General features: G+C 40.7%; 3 protein-coding genes across 6 annotated transcripts in view; all 3 read right to left on the bottom strand.

Moving 5' to 3' along the window:
• The window catches only part of itga7 (integrin, alpha 7), a 34,991-nt gene extending 34,311 nt beyond the window's left edge, over positions 1–680 (bottom strand). For 2 of the 4 annotated variants that reach the window (XM_062405080.1, XM_062405090.1), the window contains exon 1: positions 256–679. In XM_062405080.1, coding sequence (XP_062261064.1) covers positions 256–473 — 218 coding nt within the window. In that variant the 5' untranslated portion in view covers positions 474–679. Of the gene's footprint in view, positions 1–255 lie in introns of all 4 variants that reach the window. The other 2 variants (XR_009924148.1, XM_062405098.1) reach the window with 2 other exon arrangements.
• Positions 681–4,724: 4,044 nt separating this feature from the next.
• On the bottom strand, positions 4,725–8,416 carry LOC133968844 (protein shisa-5-like). The gene is made up of 4 exons (XM_062405068.1): positions 8,135–8,416; positions 7,177–7,322; positions 6,315–6,464; positions 4,725–5,832 (listed from the first exon to the last, which is right to left on the bottom strand). Coding segments are annotated over exons 1-4 (447 nt in total). The 5' UTR covers positions 8,137–8,416; the 3' UTR covers positions 4,725–5,683.
• Positions 8,417–9,306: 890 nt separating this feature from the next.
• On the bottom strand, positions 9,307–19,704 carry LOC133968834 (protein shisa-5-like). Its single transcript, XM_062405057.1, has 5 exons — positions 19,547–19,704; positions 17,540–17,693; positions 16,159–16,301; positions 11,946–12,200; positions 9,307–11,354 (listed from the first exon to the last, which is right to left on the bottom strand). The coding sequence occupies exons 1-5, from the start codon at positions 19,611–19,613 to the stop codon at positions 11,179–11,181; spliced, it is 795 nt and encodes a 264-aa protein (XP_062261041.1). The 5' UTR covers positions 19,614–19,704; the 3' UTR covers positions 9,307–11,178.
• Between the last annotated feature and the right edge of the window lie 298 nt (positions 19,705–20,002).

The raw sequence follows: 20,002 nt of genomic DNA, 5'->3' as shown, positions 1-20,002 counted from the left end.
GCTCAGAGTTACGACTGTGGCAGGGACTGAGCAGATCCCAGGATTGGTGCAGCACAGAAATGCTGACTGTAGTGGCCACACAGCTCAAACAAAACCTCATTCTACAAGAAAAATGCACGTGTGTGGGATCATTTTGTATTGTTGGTGAAGGAGCAGGTGACGATACACGATATCACAGGTTTAAAGTGAGTGTGTAGCCACAAAAAGTCAGAAAATCACACATGGACACACACTCAAAGCCTCATCATCACTCACCAGCTCTGAGGCTTAGGGGTAAGCTGCTGGTGGAGGGCTAGAGAGAAACCAAAGAAGGTGCCGTGGTCTCCCAACTTGTGCAGAGTGTGGGTAGTATCCAGGTTGAAGCCCCGCACTTGGCTCGTGAGGGTCAGCAGCAGCCAGAGGAGGGCAGTCCAGCCATGTGAGGGGCAAGATGAGAGGGAGACGGTGTTCCCACGTCCCACCGGTGCTGCCATAGCTGGGTGCAGGTCCTTCAGCAGAGCAAAGTTCAGCTCAAGAGGAAGCACAAAGGGGAAATAAGGGGGCAAATCCTGTGTGAGTGTCCTTTCCCTCCTTCCCTCTCCCTCGTTTCCAGTCCTCCCTCGCTCGGCCGTGCTGGCTCTCCGCTCCGGTTGCTGCTGTCAGTCTGGAGAGCAGGCTGTGAAAATGTGGCTGCTGCTCGTCTGTGTGTGAGTGTGATTCTCCCAGTGCATGTGCGCCTCCCCCCCTCCTCTCTGCTCCCAGGGAGACAGAGGACAAGTGCCTTGAATAGCCCGCTCACTCCTCCTCCCCCTCCCCTCTCTCTCTTTCAGCCTCCCCCACCCTCCATCCCTCCCTCCCCTTCTCTCAGCTGACATCAACACTCAAGGGACTGCTGCCAAAATACCAGGCAAGGTTGTCAAGATACTTGGAGGCTATTGAATAAAGAGGAGGGAGAGAGCAGACTGTTTTATCTGCGGAGTTCACACGCTTCCAAACCGCGAAGCTCCTTCCGAGGCCGCACGGCGCTGCAGGTGCTCGTGGGGGAGAAGCACTGAGGAACAAACCTGGACGTTAAAACAGCAACTGAATAGAAGGGTTGTGTTTTGTACTGCAGGACTCTGGAGCTTGAAAGGCCTGATATCTGACTTCTGGTGGCAGCGATCTGGAATGAATGTGGGAGACAAAAGGGCCCGAAATGTGCACAGTGACCCGGGAAACTTTATTAAGGGCCTTTTCTGTGAAGGCAGAGGGGGAGAAAGGGATGAGCTGTGACAGAGCGAGGTTTAGACAGACATAATCAGGAAGATTGCAGGATTATGATCCAGCAATATCATCTGATCTGATCTGATGTGTCTTGTCTTAGATAATAGCTCAAACAGCAGAATACCCGACTCTCTGCATTGTCTCCATGAGCTTCTCCCACAGCTGCTCCGGTTTAACCAGCTGATTGTTTTTTGTTTCTCTCGAGTCGGTCTGTGCGCAGCTGTCAGTGAGTCACCTCAACTGTCCCACACTATAAACCTCACACTCAACAGTTGCACTGACACAAACAGGTGAAATGTTTAGTGTACAGGGTTTTCAGGAGGGTCTATTTCCTGCAGCTTCTGGTGACTCTCTTAAAAACGAGCTGACTGTGGTTTGAGGTCGTCCAGGGGGATTTGACTTGAGGTTTTTTGGGATTTCACACAAGAAAAGAAGATAATGATCGGCAGACAAACCTATGGTGAAAACACTCACAAGAGCCCCATTGTCATAGAAGTAGTCAAATCTTTATTTTGAATTCCAAGAGTAGTGTCTTCTATTGAGTCGATATACAGCAGCCTATATTTAAAGTTGACCTTTAGTATATATATATATTTTGGAAACTGTTCGAATAAACATTAAAAGTTAGTGAATCATAATAATAATCTGGCAAGAAAAAACTGTTTCAACCTAAACTAAAGTGAGAGTTGGTTTTGACTGTCATTGGTTATCTCTTGTCGAGCTGACCAAAGTGAACTTGTTCCTTTCCGATCTCAAACTAATTAGAGGAGAGGAGGACCTGATGCATTTCACTGCATCACTGGGCCTCGGGGGAAAAGCCCAAATTAGACAAAATCAAGCCAAATGATAACAATCTTCACAAAACTATTATTAGCAATCTAGCAACAGCAGTTGAGATTTTCATTTTATTGTTTTGAGTCATGTTCTTGTGGCTAGAAGTGCTCAGTTAATATATCTATTATTCAAGTGATCCCAGGTGTCTGAATGGTCACTGGGAAATCTAAATGAAACTTAAAGATTTAGGATTAATTACAGAGCATCAAACGCATGAACAGAAGTAGAATAAAAAAGCATGAGAAGAATCCTGTTTTTACAGCGACATCACAAAATATCCCAGAGATCATTCTGTGGAGCTTTAATGGCATGTAATGAATGTGGTGCATTGTAGGTGCATTTGTTTCCAAACAGAAAAATGGCGTTAAATAAATAATGAAACACTGAATGAAGTCAGTTTTAGTGTTGACAAAAAGTCAAATCTGCACATTAAGGAGGATTAAACTGACATAAGACGAGTGTGTTGTCCTGAATGTCTACACTCACCAGGTTCCGGGGCAGACGAGGTAGATCTCCTCTCATGTGACCTGGCTGGCATAACGAACAAGCCTCCGGTGTCTGCCCCCTGCTGTTCGTAAGTGGTATTTTAAAACAGCCTAAGAGTTTTTAACTTTATTCACCATAATGAAAATTCTGTCCATGATATTTTTGGTTTGGATCACAAATCAAACTCCTCCTCTTACTTTAATTCACTTTATTACAAAACACAAACATGTGCCTAATGTCAAAAAAAGGAAAATTTAGGAGCTTCTAAAAGTCATGAGGATCCATCCACTGGGGAGCATGAATATCTGCAGCAATAGCATATGAATGAAAACAACACTAAGAACTTCAATCTTTTGTTACTCAAACTTGTTATCAAGTCTATTTATTGGGGGAAAAGATAAAAAAAAATATCCATATATAAATAATGGCGTCTTGTCTGTTTGTGTTTCTTTGCATTAAGGAAAGTCTCCATCTCTTTGCAGCATCATGGCCGGAGACACACTGGGGAGTTTCTCCTCTGTCAGCAGCTGCTCCCACACACTATTCACCAAACAGATCCCTGAATCTAAAACCTGATCAAAAAGCAGATTTTAAACGGATGTCCACTAACACACTGTGTTCCTTGTCCATTGTCTGTGTGCCCGGATGTGAGATATTCTGTAAATACCGCAGTGGAACAAGAATAAAAGGAGTGGAATGGCGTGGGATGTCGAGAAAATGCTGAAAATATCGTAATGGCTCCTCGGGCCGGAGGCCAGAAAAATATCGCCTTGAGACAGAGGACAAGGATGAGAGCTAGAGGAGGAGATAGAGGAGGAGAGAGGAAGAAAGGGATCTAAATGCAGGAAGTAAACAGCAATGGTGAGATGTAAAGATTTTGTGCCACGCTGGCCATGACTCGGACATCTCTACACCGTAGAGCTCATTAGCAGTTTGAGCCACACTTCAAGGAGAGAGCTTATTTTAGACGACAGGCGGGCGACAGCAGCACATGTTGGGGGGGGGGGGGGCATTTTTCCCGTTAGGAGCCCAGTCACGTCGATGACTGAAATAGCCGCAGTCAGCACAATTACTGTATTGATTAATGGATATGGTGCGGGATGCTTTAAGAAGGAGGGGCCGGGGTTATTATGGAATTAAATGCGAGCATGGCCACTCTGACTCTCTAACCACACATGATCCCAGTGTAGCTTTTTCATAGAGTAGGTTGGTAGAACTATAGAATATTATGGATCATACAACAAACACTGATTTAATTATAAGATGATTTATGAAGTAGGCTAATAGATTGCAGAGTTTCTCCAATGCTTTGATGCACTGCTCGAAAATACCCATTAATTTTTTACGGAGTGACACAAACACAAAAAATGATTTTCCATGAACAAAACTGCTAAGCTTCTATAGATAGTTCTGATGATGCATTTGCAGTTGTGATCTCTGTATTGGCAACCGTGTACAACAGTGTACTTTTGGTGTGGTGAGATAACATAATACTGCTCATTGCAAACAGGTACTTGAACACAGGACGAAAACAAGAGAGAACACTTGAATTACAATTGAAGATTTAAAGGGAAGAAGAATTTAAGTAATTATTCAAATGTTTAAGAAAAGAGGAAAACTGCAATATATACGATTTGAAAGAGAATAAATGGAAACACCTCATTATCACACTTATATATTTGTTCATTATTCTCCCAGGCTGCCATTATAGTAAAACTGTTAACTTTATTATTGAACTGCAGCTTCCCTAATGCTCAATTACATAATTAATGTATATAAAGTAGTTACGAATGTTTACTCTGAGTACTTTTTATCACCGATACACAACTGCATTGGGAAACACATTGCACAAGTTTTTCGAAACCTTATCATATTTCACGACTCTGGTATTGTGCATGTTGGCAGAAGAAGGTCATTGTTCCTCCTGAAAAAAAATGTCCACTGTGAAGAAAGAACTTTTTGTTCATTTTGTGCATCACCAGTATCTTTAGGAAAGAGACCAGAACTTTCAGAGAACTGTTGTGCAGTTATTTTAAATGAACGCTGTGTGATTACGACACCAGGAACGAGCCATAATCACCAGCGTCATTATCAACCTCATATTATTATAGGTGCAACTGCTCCTTAATGTACAATCACACAACCGAAAATGGACTCAGGACGACAGGATAAAAAATGTGTTTTAATAATCCAGTCTACGTACTTGGGCCGAATAGGCAAAAGCTTGTACTTAATGATCTCTGGAGATGCTTTAGGTTACACAACACAGAGAGTGCTGTTGGAGCCTGTGTGGCTTTCTTTTGCTGTGCTGCAGATTCATCCAGTGAAAGTGCTGCAGCATCTGTTAAAAATTGCATCATTTCAATGCAATTAAAGGCATCAGATGATTACACTGTGTTATTCTGTTGTAGGCATCAAACTGAAAGTTTCAAGGTGGGAGTGTGTCCGCCTCTGTAATTATTCCCCTAAAGTTGAAACAGAGCAGTAAACCATGTTACCCAGCTCATCGGTTGGTTAAGATGAAGGCACCTGGGATTTTAATCCGGGATCTTTGCGAAAAAATTAAACAAATGTTTTTTGTCAGGTTTATTTATTAGCATTTGAAAACACAACCCTGTGTAGCAACAGCTTAACGTGTACCCTTCTATACAGAAGTGGGGTGGTGGCGACCTCTAGTGGCAGATTGAGTTCAATCAAAAAAATAGTAAAGTTGACTCGTCGTTCAACTGAGAGAATCTAGACTTCAGGGCATTATGAATATTAATGATGGAATCTGAGTTGTACTGATGAATAATAATTATCAGTTTAATTGGCCTTGATGGTTGTGCTCTCACCGATTTGAAACGTGTGTCTGATCTTTCCTTTTTTTATACATTCAACACAACATATAAACATTATCATATTTTAAAATGGGAAACTGCTGAAAAATATACTCTGAATAATTATAATAAGGTTTGTAAATACAAAAAACAGCAGCAAAAGGCAGCAACAATTTCTGGAAGTTAAGTTATAAAATTGTACTTTTCTCCAATTGAATATTTTTAACATGAATGTGACATCGAACAAAGCAGCTTTACTACACACATCCACTCACACAGTCCCATGAGAAAGATGCTGCAGTTCAGGCCTTTGGGCCAAATGAGGGGTTGTAGGGTGGATGTTCCCTGTCGTCTGAATATGGTGGCGGTGGTGGATAATACTGTCCAGGAGGTGGAAGCGGGTTCATCGGCTGGCCCGGAGGAAATTGACCTGGAGAGTAAGCTGGATGAGCTAAAAAGGCAGAAACACATATTTAGTTTATTGTTAGCCTGCTAGAAATGAATGGATTGTAACAATCATGATAATAGCGAATCATGAACGGAGCAGGGTGTTGTTATTCTTTATTTTTTCTATTGTATATAAATCTATAAATAAGTTTAAAGATTGCCTCAAACACCTGGGCACTGTAGTTCTTTTAGAAAATATTACTCTATCAGCATTAAATAGTGAAGTTGCGACTATTTCAAGATGCAGATGAATACACATTAGTATTATGATGATATAATTTATATATCAGGCTTTAGTTACACAGGCAGTAGATGTTAGTTGGTTTAATTGATTTCTGGTTTTGTTTGTTTGTGTGAATGTGTGTGTCTGTGTGTGTGTTTGTGTGTTGACACTACAAAGATAAACCATATCACCAGGCCTTTATAACTAGTGCGTGGTATGAAACACCAACACTGACTCCTTCATGTGAATCAAACAGCACTCACCTGCTTCCATGTATGAATGTGGTGGGGCTGTGGCTCCCGGCAGGCCTCCATATCCATCCAGGCCAGGCACAGGCTGGTAGCCTGGGTAGGATGGATGAGGGGGGTGCGGCTGCATGGGTACGTTGACTACATGGGTGGTGGTCGTCACAACTAAAAGTGACGTCATAGATTTAGTTCGACAGCCGGGTAGACTGAGATACAATGTCATTAGTTGGAGAGATTCAACATTTCGGGAAACACACAACTGTATCCGCCATCGTGCCAAGTTCCAAAGGAAAGAAAATATTTTCTACTGGCCCCACTGAAAGTTTAATAATCAGCACTGTGTTTGACATCTGGTTATGATTGGTTAAGCAACTGATCCAGCTTCTCCCAAAATATGCAGTATGTACTGGTTTGAAATGATATGACATGAATTAGGCATGACTTAAGTTAGCATCTACAACTATTGACTTTAACGTCATATTTAGCTAAGCATACTGGCAGTGGAATCAAACTTTTCATGCAGTATTTTCCCAAAATATTGAACTTTTCCTGAACTGTAATTGTGTAGATTATATTTAGAGATGGATGACACCTCTCCACTTCTTCTCACTATCCAGAAATAAAGCCAAAATAAAATAAGAAAGCTACCATCTTACGGAGTTTCCTTCCAATACACATGTCACAAACAAATTTTTTTAAACTAACCCTTGAACACATAATACTGTGGTAAGAACTAACAAAATCACAGTAACCATCTTTAAGTGAAATGTATTTAACATCTCCACATCCAATCCACTAATGTGGAGGAGGACATTATACTGTGTTTACAGTGTAGTTGCCTGCACAGAGTAAACGTCAACAAAGAAAGTAGTCCTACCTTGGTTATGTCTCTTGTGACAGTTTTTGTAAATCAAGCAGCAAGGACACGCGCAGCAGATAATCAGAACGAAAAGCAGGACAAAGGAAAAAATAGATCCAAAGATGACTTCAAGGATTGCAACAGCGTTCAGCCCATCTGAATACCTGGGGGGGCAGAAACATTTAGAAATGTTACTGAATGAATTTGATTTTCTTTCAACCCTTTCACGCATGGAGGTCACTACAAGATATTTTAATGCATGTGCCGGGGTTTTGATGGCATAGTTGCACATTAGCCACTACACTGGACGCTAGTGCATCTTCCTATACACTTCCAACCATTGGTTCTTTAAATCCAAACCAAGATGGAAGACAGGCAGCCAGAGATGCCTGGTTGCTCCTGAATATCTGTTTAATTCTGCTTTGCTAGGAGACCCTCGCAGGTAAAAAACATTTGTCACGTCAATTAACAACCAAGGTGTCATGTATTTGTAAAATTTTCCAAGTATTGATGTGAGATTTGGAGTAGATTTTGATCTGCAGCAGTATCTTGTGTAGAAGTGTCCCCAGCTGCACCACAAGCCTCATTGCCAGAAAAAAGGCTGTCATTACTCATGCATGAAAGGGTTAATACTCAGCAGCCAGTGAACTGATAGGAAAACATATTCTGTGAACTTTTAAAATTGTTTAGCCAAGAAGAGACACAGATTTAAAAACGCAACACACCTTCGATCAGGTTATTCTTGTTTTTTATGAGTTAGGCGGGTGCTTTCTAGTCCACTGCAGCAGTGTATTGTATCACAGTCTCCACTAGAGTACCACTAGCCACATTGCTGAGAGGTTACAGAGTTACAGTACAACTTCGCAACTCTCATTCACACACAGTACATGGCAATACAAGCAAGCTCAAAACAAGTGTTAATGGTCCTCATGTGATTTAAAAGATGAAATCACAAAAGTGCCGATTATGAACTCACATTGCTTCACTGGATCCTTTTCCCTCGGGGACTTTTGATAAAACAGACAGAGCGTGTCCTAATACCTGTTGAATAGATAGCAAAAGAGAACTCCCCCCATACAGACAGGAGCAACAGATATAAGGTGTATTAGGATAAGGAAACAACTCTGACTACACTGAGACAACCATTCAGCCTGACTGCCGGTGCCACCCTGTATCAAGTGACCCAACAACATTCCTCAGTTCATGTGAAAGACACACGCTGGAGAGTTGGTTCCAACACCCATTGCTGCAATAAATGCATGTAGGTGGTTATAGATACAACCGGCCTAACCCTAACCCTCTTGATTTTTTTTCCTTTAATTCAGAACTTATAAAATGATCTGAAGACTTTGAAACTGAAACCAACCATGATTCAGTGGAAACTCATCTCAGGGGTAGGTGTAGCATTTTGACATTTCAGTTTCGTTTCCTGTAAAATTGGGCAATAGGGTGAAGTAACTCCACCCAAATTCCTTGTCTGCATCACCCACCCACCCACCTCTAATTCAAGCACTAAATCCTATGTATCAGCTTTATTCTTCATATATTCAATATTTGAACCTGTTCAGTTGATCAGCTCACCTCTTGGTTACATGTCTTAATTACAATAATGAATTAACAATGGGCTCTATAATTATCATTTAATTACAAAGTACTGTATGGTTGCTTTGTTTTTATATATATTCATATTCATGTTTATATTTTTTATTTATACAGTGTATGCATTTTTGTTTCAATTTTTACATGTTTTTATTTGTATCTATGTTGGTATATATTTTACATCTTTAACATAATATATATATTGTTTTATGTTTATGTGTATGTTGCATTTCGTTGTAACCATCCTGAAAGCTTCTGGATTCCTAAATGTTCGTCTGGCTCAATACAGTATTTACATGTATCAACTAACTAATCAATCTTAAACTACAGAGCCCTGAGATAAACCCTAGTCATATTCTGTTCTTCTAAGATGCATAGAACAACCTGGCTCTGCTGTGTGAGTGATTCATTCCCTCAATGTCTGTCTATTGCTTCAGGTTTTTCTTTTATCAGAACAAATCTGTCAATTTAGATTTGTTAATGCTGTTTGTTATGTGTAGTGTTTATACTTGAGACAAATAGCTGAACATTCAATGATTAAATTTGGGGGAAGCTGAAAATATATTTTATTGAACTCTGCAGGAAAAGCAGTGTTTGTTTTTTTTTTTTTTTTACAAAATAAAAGTTGCACATATATTCTCAAAGTAGCATCAATGGCAATTATTCTTCAATGGGAAACAGAGGGAACAAGAATGGCTACAATTCACAAAAACAAGAGAGTCACCATGAAGAATCAACACTGGCCAAAGGACGAAGTTCACGGGCAGATTTGACACACAAGGCGAATCCACGATGAGATACAGGCGAATCAATTGGTCGATACAGGGAACATGCACACGCTTCACAAATAAACTACTTTGGATATGTCACGATATTAGACCCATGTCATTAGCTGATGTCTGGTCTGGTAAAATAAACCACAGCATAGATATGACATTCTGAAGATAATACAAACATATATAATGTAAATCTACTACTTCCTTTGACCACAATCAAAAGTTGAACAGTCAGGCATCTGGTCTGTCACATGCGCTGCGACTTCTTACAAGAAAAAAAGGTCACTTTTGTTAAAACTATATTCAAGTCATTTCAGTGGACAGAAAGCAGGACAGGGGGCTCGACTGCAAAAACACAAACAAAAAGTGTTTGAATCTAAACAATAAAAAAAAAAAATTGCTGTAAAATCCCCAATGCAACATTGGTGCAACCAAAATAAAAGCAATGGTGAGAAAACAACTTAAAAACAGACGTGACGAGGTCAATGACTGAATACTGCACAAGAAAAGAACCAGAGCAGTTTGGGTTGTAACTAAAAGAGCTCAATGGTTTCCGGACAGTAAAGTACACGCCGAACATGACACACTGCAAAATATTGATGTTTTTTGTTAAATTGAGCCTTTATGAGGACAGTTAAGTACGAGTAACAGAACAATATTAGAAAAACAGAACCAAACACTCGAGAATAAATAGAAAATGTGTCTGTAACGTGTTCTATACGACATGCGCACTGTTAATAAGGTAATAAGGCTAAGAAGGCACAGTTGTTGAATTCGCAGACAAGCTTTTATGAATGTTTGGTTGATGAGAAAAACCTGCCGGTTCATTTTAGGTCAGTTAGACATGCACGGCAGTAAAATAAGCAATTTAAAGTGATTTAAACTAACTTGAAACAAATAAACTAATACAAGTTCAATGTAAAGTTGACCTTCCTTGTGAGCATGGCTTATCCTTGTATGTTGAATCTTCCCTTTTGCTAAGCAGTTAAACGACAACCCTGAAACCTCTGAATAGCGGTAATTGACGATGACATGATTCCTTTCTACATTTTGCCGGTCAGTATTGTGTACCAACACGTATGAAGCATAACACCAGAGAAAGTAAATGAGAAAAGAAAGGCTTAAAGCAATTTGTCGGTCTGCAGTGAGGTCACGGCAACAGACAGCAAAACTTCTTCTCCCAAATTTGAACGTGACGGCACTGAGGGTGTTGGATTAAAGAGGTCGAGCAGGTTCGGCTGGTGCACGTCACAGACAAGGACTAGGAGGGAGATGTTGAGACCTGTTCAGAAGGCTGGAAGAATGACAAAGCACTTCACATACTTTTTTCGTTTACAATCAGACTCAGTGGTTTTATGTTAAATTCACTGAGATGACTAAATTGGCGCCATTGAGAAATATAAAAACAAAAGTAATCTCACCACCTCTATATCAAGTTGTTGCAATATGAGGCAAGACGTGTCAACATTTTCACCTGGATACTCTTCTACAGCACTTCTGCAATGACAGGCTCCCACATTAACACATGGATGAAGACCCTCCGGGACAACTGTCATCTTGATTTAGATCGCACATTTCAAATTATGCAAAGTTCCTGAATGCTGCAGCATGTTTAAAGTGGCTGAGAGTTGAGCACTGTGGTCCATTATCCAGTTCGGGGCGCCATATATTCTGGGTTGTATGCAGGCTGGGTAAGGAAGTCTGTGTGAGGCGGGGCATTGGGCCCCAGGTTGGCAGGAGGCTGTAGAGGGTAGGCTTGCTGGCTGGGGGAGAACGCAGCCTGGCTGTAAGGCATCTGGCTGGGAGGGTAGGGAGGACCGGCTGCAGAGGAAAAGGAAACACAGCATGAGGATGAAAAGGTTGAAAATACTTAAAGAGTAACCACAAGCTCGGTTTTGCCAAGAAAAGTCACCATAAATGTATCATGTTCCTATTTTACAAAATCCAGACATGACTAACTGTAAACCATCAGCAGTTATTCCACCTCTACTTCCTGAATGCAGCCATTTAAGAACCAAAATTGCAGACTTTGCTCAACGTAATGTGACCTTACCTTGTGTTAAAGACTGCTTTTCTATAGCATGCAGTGCATTACTAAAACACTATACAATCGTCAAATCTGTGTAAATAGAATCTTAATCCTAAAACTAAAAGCCTGTTTTCTGTCCATTCCCCCAGTTTGAAAAAAACTGCCGTCTTAAATCGGTTCAAACGCACAGTCAGCGATCATAAGAAAATAATTTGTCTTAAATGAGGAACCTGAGTTACATTTTTCATTTGCAACATCAGAAAATCCAAGATGTGGCCACCTCTAAAAGAGTTGAGAAGTAGGTCCTCATTCATACTGTAGGTGGAGCCCAATCATACCGGTCACATTTGAACTATACTCATAATAATAAAATGCACACTCACTGGCTTCCTGATATGATGGAGGTGGCCCTGGTGTGAACGGCTGTCCCTGGTATGTTACTGGGGGCATGGGCTGAGCGCCATATGCCTGGGGCATGGGCTGGGCGCCATATCCAGGCTGCACTGGTACGGGCTGGTAGGGCTGGTACTGGGCCCCCTGGTAGGACTGAGGATGGCCGGGTGATGCAGTCGGCTGCTGAGGGTAATTCTGAGGCGTGCTGTTGATCACTGTGGTGTGGGTTGTGGTAGCTACTACAGCTGTAAGTAAAGACAAAGCAGCATGTATAAATATCACATATTGACACCACACTGTCGGTTGACCACCATTTGAAAATGGGAGGTGCAAAGTGTTACAATATTACAAAGAGAAATTCAGATTTCACACAGAGAGCTCATCTTGTTATCCGTTAAGTAACAGTGAGACTTAGTTCAAGACGACTTCCCCATTAACTTAACCAATAATATTACACTTTAAGACTTTATTAGACCATAATGAGTTCAATTTCAGGCCTATATCAAGTAAAACATATGAAGGAATATCCGTCCCAGAATTAACATAGATTAAGATAAATTTATTTATGCAATTGTAGGGAAATTTAACCTCTGCTTTTAACCCATCTGGTGCAGGACACACAGAGCAGTGAGCGACCATGTACGGCGCTCGGGAGCAGATGTTTGGGGAGTAAGGTGCCTTGCTCAGGGGCACTAGACAGGGTAGGGAGACTCTTGGATTTTTGGACAGATCAATCCATGTTTGTCTTTTTGTTTTTTCTCTGTGGAGTTCGAACCAGAGACGAACCAGAGACCTTCTCTGCCCATAGTCCAAGTTTCTGCCACTAGTCCACCGCCTCTCATAGAGAATAGCCCCTGAAACACCAAATTATCTTGCAAAATAAAGGAAGAGACAGATATCCATATTCTTTCCCACAGCCCCAATGAGGGAACTGAGATCAGTTCTGACCAGGGTGTTTGTAGTTTCATTACAGCGGTTTAATATCTGTAGCGATGACAAAGGCCTTAAAATCAAAGGATTGAATTTTAGAATCTTAAGACTAGTATCAAGTCAAGAAGACTTCCAAAAAATTGACTCTCCTAATCAATGTTTACTATCACTAAAATGATATTACATTTTTACAGTTTCATTTTAATTTATACTCCAAAATGTATCTCAACGTTTATACAGTGATCTGAGCTTTATCTGCAAGAGGAAGTGTGTGAGGTGCACACTGTCCAAATCTCACAAAGAGTGTGTTTGGATTTATTTTGGATTTGCGAGTTCAACTGCATGTCAATTTGATCAGTTTGATAATCAATTCATACGTTTTTTTTTCTGTTTTGTTCCAGTCAGGGGAAGCACGTTACTGGTGTCATACACATGCATATAAACTCCAAACCAAACCAGAAGAGACAGACAGAGTGGGAGTCAGTACGACCACTTCCTGTAAATGACGTGGGAAGTTTCCCTCCGCTTCAGTTGTCATGGAAATTATGAGTCAAACGAGGTGGAGCTCTCACATTCCTACATGTGATCCCAACATGCATCAGCCCGATTCAGGGAATCCGCATACCTGCTTGTGTAGCATGTGCCAGAGAGAAGTGTCTGCATGGCACAATGTGAACAAGCTGGCTGAAAGAGCAAACTGACAGGACGTGCAAGACTGTGTGTGTGTATTATTAACAGGAGTTCACATGAGAGAGAGCCAACACAAATACACACATCATTCAAGTGCTTCTCCCTCCAGTGGGGGGAATTTTGAGAAGAGGGTCAAAGGGGAAAAAACAAATGATATCTAGTTGAATAACTGAAGAGAGAAAAAACAGCTCTCTGGAAAGAGCAGTGGATAGAGACCATCTGTCACTGACAGCTCATAAGAAATGAGGTTTCTCTTTATTCATATTTATCACAAGATCATCACACAAATGTAAAACTGCAAGTGAGATCTCACCCTTCATCGGGTTAAAATAAAGGATTTGAAGCTTTTTGGTCTGGCTTGTGAATTAGTACTTGGACTCTTATACGAGGAAATCTCTCTGTTTACGATACATCTATGTCAAAGTTCATGTTTGTCTTTCTTAATATGTCAAACTCTTCAGTATGAAAGAGATTTGATGGACAGAGACAAAAAGAAGATATATATGATCTGCCTCTGAGACGTAGATGAAAGTAAGAAGGAGGCTGTGTTACAAACCTCGAGGGAGTAATTTAAAGCTTTTTCCCAAGTCACACTTAATGATGGGGTAGGTTGACTAGTTTGATTGTGACGTCTTGTCTAAAAAATTAAAAAATGATACTTCTTGTGGGGACATGCACGTTGCTCAAAAGCAGGAGTGGTCACAGCCAACAGCAGCAGAAGTTAAACCATAATGTCGGTTCAGATAACGACACGCTCGCATGAGAAAGAAGGCACTAACCAAAACGCTGAGGCAGGAAGATAAAAACAGAGTGTGTGTGAAGTTTGGTGCCCTAATGAGTACAGTGAGTTACAGGCAGTATGTGGGATTAACTCGATATACAGTGAACTACAGAGGCCAAGTTAAATTATGTGATTAATAGCAGGCCGTTTTCAGACAAGGACTCAAGAACCAATTTTCTATACATTTTCCCGGAACTTTGTCTTCCAGATATGAAGAATGCAGCAGGAGATTGTTCCCGTTAGATGCATCACAACAACAGGAAAATGTCCGGAAATTCAAAGGAGGGGAGAAGCCTGGCTACAGCATGAAGGAGGCTGGGCATGACGTATAAATTCCACTGTGGAAGTCACACATTTTTGTTTACAGCACATCACATGTCCATCCGACGTCGGAAACGTCAACAACACAGTCCCTCGCTCTCTGGGAGGTTTTTCAGACAAACAGCTTCTTGGAAAAGTTCAGGAAAATGTTGAGTGCATTTCTGAAAGCAGCTCCTGAAAGGAATAACACCCTTGCTCTGACGACACAGATGCTGATGTATTTCTCATGGAATGTGTTAACTCTAAGAAAGCAACAGCAAAAACTCTTCAAGTTTCATCTTATTCCAAATCTAAAATTATTCAGGATTTTCAGTCTTTGACTTGAGTGAAAAACACATTTTTAATTTTGCCAGTTTCTCATATAGATGTGATTTAAGCATTAGATCAGTTTGTTCTCTGCGAAACCAAAGCCTGTGTTGTAAGTCAAACCTAGTTACTGCAGTAATACAAGTCATGTGGTGGGTGGGCCGACAAACCTCAAATGAGTTCCCTCATGTTCCCCTTTTAAAAAGAGACAAATACTCCAACACACAGGAAACCAAGAGTCTGACTCCTTCTTTTAAATGGACGAGAGAAAACCAATCTGACACTGCATGTAGGTTGAGAAGCTCTCAACACCCAGACAGCCACTCAAAAAATACTGTTTGTTGCTTGTTTGCAAGAAACCAGCACGTGTGTAGCAACATGTCGCTGCTGCAGTGGCAGCACATGTCTACAAGCTGTCAATGTATTTCTGTTGTATCTCTGCTGTGGGTTAGTGAGTATTAACTGCCTGTTAATGTCATCGTTAAGGTTTTGTCACATGGATGTTTGTCACTGACTCTAGACTTTCAGACACATGGTCAATGCTCAGAAAACTTCAACATTCATGTGAAAGTGAAAAAGGTCTCACACTTTGGACCACTTTCAACCGTATGTTGGGGTATTTTGACTCAGTGACAAATTGTTTCAGCTTAAAAATTCCTCCAGTTTGACAATAAACTGCTGACACTCGAATAATCCGATTATTGTAAGGCTAAGACATAGATCAGTACTACCTAAAATCACAGAATTAATCTTTAAGAAATAATTATATGTACTTTTACTTGTAAGTTTGGTTCATGTCCCATCCACTGGCATGGAGGAAGCAGGGTTTATGACCTATACTGCAGCCAGCCACCAGTTTGCGATCAAGACGCTTTGGCTTCACACCCTCGAGGAGCAACCATGTTGACTATCTTTATATAACGTCTATAATAGCATGCAAAATTATACCTTCCTTACATCCCTCTACATTATCTGTTTTGGTGTTTACAGTACAGCTTACAAATATTGACACTGCTAACAAAATCCAAAGACAATTGAGACACCAGTGCCTCACGGATACAAAAATGTTTGTGTGTATGTATACAAAAAACGAAACAAACTCGTTCTTGAAAAACTAACTTTTGGCCGAAGAACTAGCAACAGTCAGGATGAATTGTTGGTGACAGGCTACTTACGTCGTGGCTTGCGGCACATTTTGTACAGGCAGCAGCAGGGACAGACACAGCAGCAGATGACGATGAGCACCACGATGACGAGGCTGACAATACCTATGATCATCTGGAACGGTGAAGTATAATCCCCATACATCGATTGATAACTGAAAAAGAAAAGAAATACAGCAAAATGAATCACAAAAACATTGAAGATTAGTAGAGAAGATGCTGAATAATGTCAATCCCACATCCTGGATATAAGCTACACAATCTAGCACTCCCCGCGTCAGCTATGCCTGCTGCTGCACACTAGAGAATAATCGTCCTGGCACTTCAGCTTTCCTGACTAGAGAGACACAATCTGAATGCCATCTACTGATTCGGGGGCTTCCCTGATCTCGAAAATTTTTTTATCTTTAGGACTTGAAACCATGGAGACTCATGTAGTTTGAAAGGGACAGTGACTGGGCGAGCAAGATGAAACCCACAATAGCCAATAGAGCAAGCTGACTGTGAAGCGCCACCAAACAGCTGTCGCGCTCACATCCTGGTGTTTAGAACCAAAACATGGTGGCCTAAGGCATAAATAAGGCTGTGCCAGGTGTAGTGTAGACAAGGATGACAAACTTTTGGAAATGTGGCAACAGTTTGAGGGCTTGTTTAATATGTCCTAACGTTCACGCAAGACATTACACAAACAAACCCAACTACCTGACGACACTGTTTGTTTTTTACCCAAGTCGCTCGAATCGCTGGAATCCTGCGTCTCTTTTTATATACATACATATATATATATACATATATATATTTATATTTTATTGCACTATCCACTCCAGCAGCACAAGAACACTTTCCTGCTGGACACTGACACAATCTCATCATTGCATTCCATTCCTGTATCTGTAAATATGTTCTCCGTCTGTGATTTATGTATGTATGTCAGTGATGTGTTTAAGTGTATAAGCTACTGGATGATCTAAATTTCCCACGGGATTAATATAGTATCCATCCATCTATCTATCTATCTATCTATCTATCTATCTATCTATCTATCTATCTACAGGAATCCTTGAGCGTGGGCATTATCACGAAAAAAAGATTACAAATCGGTCACATCTAACATTATGTTTGTGTTTTCCAGCAATTTACAAAATCACTTAAGATTTGAAATCCCTCTAGTGTGAAGCAGGCATTACAAAGTTAAAGACTGCTGGAGCTACATTAAGCTGGTTCGCCACAACTTCATGCTGGTGGTCGTGCACAGGAAGACACTACTTCCTGTTTTTTAAGTGCATAAACTTTGCATAATGGGTTGCAACAACACATCTCTCTTATGATCACACAGGAACAGAGAGAGCACACAAAGACAGTTCATCATCAAGGAGAGAATAAAATACAATACCAATCTTCTTGTTTGTCCTTAGAAAGGTACTGGAAAGTATCGCTACAACAATATCTGTTGTAGCAAGAACCACAGCAAAACCCAAGGTAGCACGTTTGGCTAAGGTGTTCAACTTGGTGCATATCTCTGTAGGGCAAACAGTACGTGTCCCTGGCTGTAACAGAAAAGAAGAAAAAAGAGAAAGGTTAGCCTCCGTTACGTAACTGCCAAGAACACCGGGTCAGCGAATACACAAATATATGTATAGATCCAATACCACGTTGACGTGGTATTATAGTTTATAAGTTTCTCCTCAATTAAAATGCAATTTTCTGTTCCCCAAAATCATCTTTTCTTCTCTGCTCAAAAACAACATTTGCATTGTACTTTCACAGGCAAGTTCTGTTTTTCAAGCGGTGAAGAGGAACTGTTTGATACTATTAAAAGGTCTATTGTTTTTATTAACTGTGGCTGCACTCCAACACCCATGCAAAGGAAGTAACTGTTCTGTATTGCTAGATGTTCAATTATCAATCAGTTGTGACCACCAAACTAGACAATAAAAAAAGGTATATTCATGGCATTCATTTTCTTGTTGCATTTGTTTAACATTCGGGTTTAACCTGAGCCAGGCCATACAACAATGATAGCGATCGTCAATTCCATGCCGGGCTAGACAGGGTTAAGAGGATGTCACTAGGATGTGTACACAAGTATGTATTTGTGTGTCCGTTATTTTCGTCAAATTTGTCTTTAAACGTGTTTTTTATTTGTTATTTCTTCAGTATTCCCTGTCAAGTTGATGTTCCCCTTGTGACTAAACATTTGAAAGATTTTGTCTGTACGTAATAAACTTCTGATCCTAAATTGTTTTAGCTTGAACTCTGTATCGGCCAAAACTAAAAGGATAGTACATCTCTTATATTTTGAATATGTTGCCCTGGACCCTGGGAAATAATAACAGGCATTAACTGGTAAAACAAAGAAATTACAATACAAAGGCAACCACAGCACTAATACATGTCATTTTTGTTGAAACTGTTTTAGAGACGCGTCAATTAAACATTTTGGATATTTTAGAGGATGTAGTCCTCGTTGCTGTTGACCCGCATCGCGCTACACACAGGCGTTCTCTCTCTGTATTCCCCTCACGATCATTACAGCATGCATCCATCCTTTGTTCACCCTGTTTACACTAAATTACAATTGCATTAAGCACAACAAGCTAAACCCTATAATAATGCTACCTTCATGGAGCTTGGTTTCCGCTGTCGATTCAGCTGGAGGTTTTTACTTTGTGGTGCTTTTAAATATTACTTTAAAAATCAAACATTATACCTTTCATAAGGGCAGGGATGAATTCATGGCTGCTTCACACTTTATAGGCTGTTTGTATTATATTCCTGTTAAATGCAGTGTTATCTTCACTCTTTTGTTTCCCCATTTGATTTGGTTTATTCTCTATTTAACTCTTTTGACCTTATTTTTTTTAATGGACCATTTTCTTTGTATCGTTGCTCTCACAATGGGCCGTGATGGCTTCATGTTCGATGTAGAGCAATTTGAATCCCCTTGTGGTTTGAATAAGGCCCGACAAATAAAGTTGCTGTACTGGGATCTGTAATAGTTGATCAACACATCATTGTTTCGACTTTAAGTGATCGGATTCCAGTGATGAAAAGGGACTCGACCATTTGAACCAGCAGCCACACTGACAGCTAGCTGGCTGACTGGTATCGGGTTAGACCTGTTGTCTTTTTCTTTGTTAACCTTCGAGTCTCAACACATGGAGCTGGGTTCGGTTGTTTATTAGTTGACAAACTAATATTTAAAATAAACAACCATTATATCTACGTTAACTTCTCCCGGACAGCTCTGCAGCTAACGTCACTGACATCGCCCCGATTCTAAATAAGGTGCGTCTGAACCCCCGAGCGTTACAAAAACCGCACAAAGCCCGAGTTCCCGAAGCAGCGCTGACGAAATGACGATCATTTACAGTTTTACATGTCCATTAATCTCACTTACCGAACACATTGGGGGCCAGAACGGCCCAGAGGACGAGCACAACAGCACCGCGCAGGCCTATCGCCATGGCTTCTCCTCAAGATCCCCGGATCCAGGCGCCGAGGTGGGAGTCTCCGCGGAGAGCAGAGAGGAGGAGCTATGTTCCAATGAGCTGCTGACGCAAAAGATCGTCTATACGAGGTGGTGAGTCACTCCGACAGAGTCCCGCCCTCTTCCTGGAAATGGCTTCTCTTTTTCTTTTCTTTCTTCTTTTAAAATAAAAGAATAGAACAAGAAAGTAAACATTGGGTTGTATACAACAAGGAGCAGGGGACATATTCACAAATAAGCCAGGGGTGTTGTACAATCAACGCAGAGATCATATCAATATCCTGTAGAAATTAAAGCCTTTTAAATGGATGATTTGGAAATAAGGTTTACATATTGCTCAGTCTTTCAGAAAAATTAAATAAATCA

The sequence above is a fragment of the Platichthys flesus genome, chromosome 2, assembly GCF_949316205.1.
Source record: "Platichthys flesus chromosome 2, fPlaFle2.1, whole genome shotgun sequence".
NCBI classification, from domain to species: domain Eukaryota; kingdom Metazoa; phylum Chordata; class Actinopteri; order Pleuronectiformes; family Pleuronectidae; genus Platichthys; species Platichthys flesus.
This window is presented reverse-complemented; position numbering and strand designations above follow the sequence as displayed.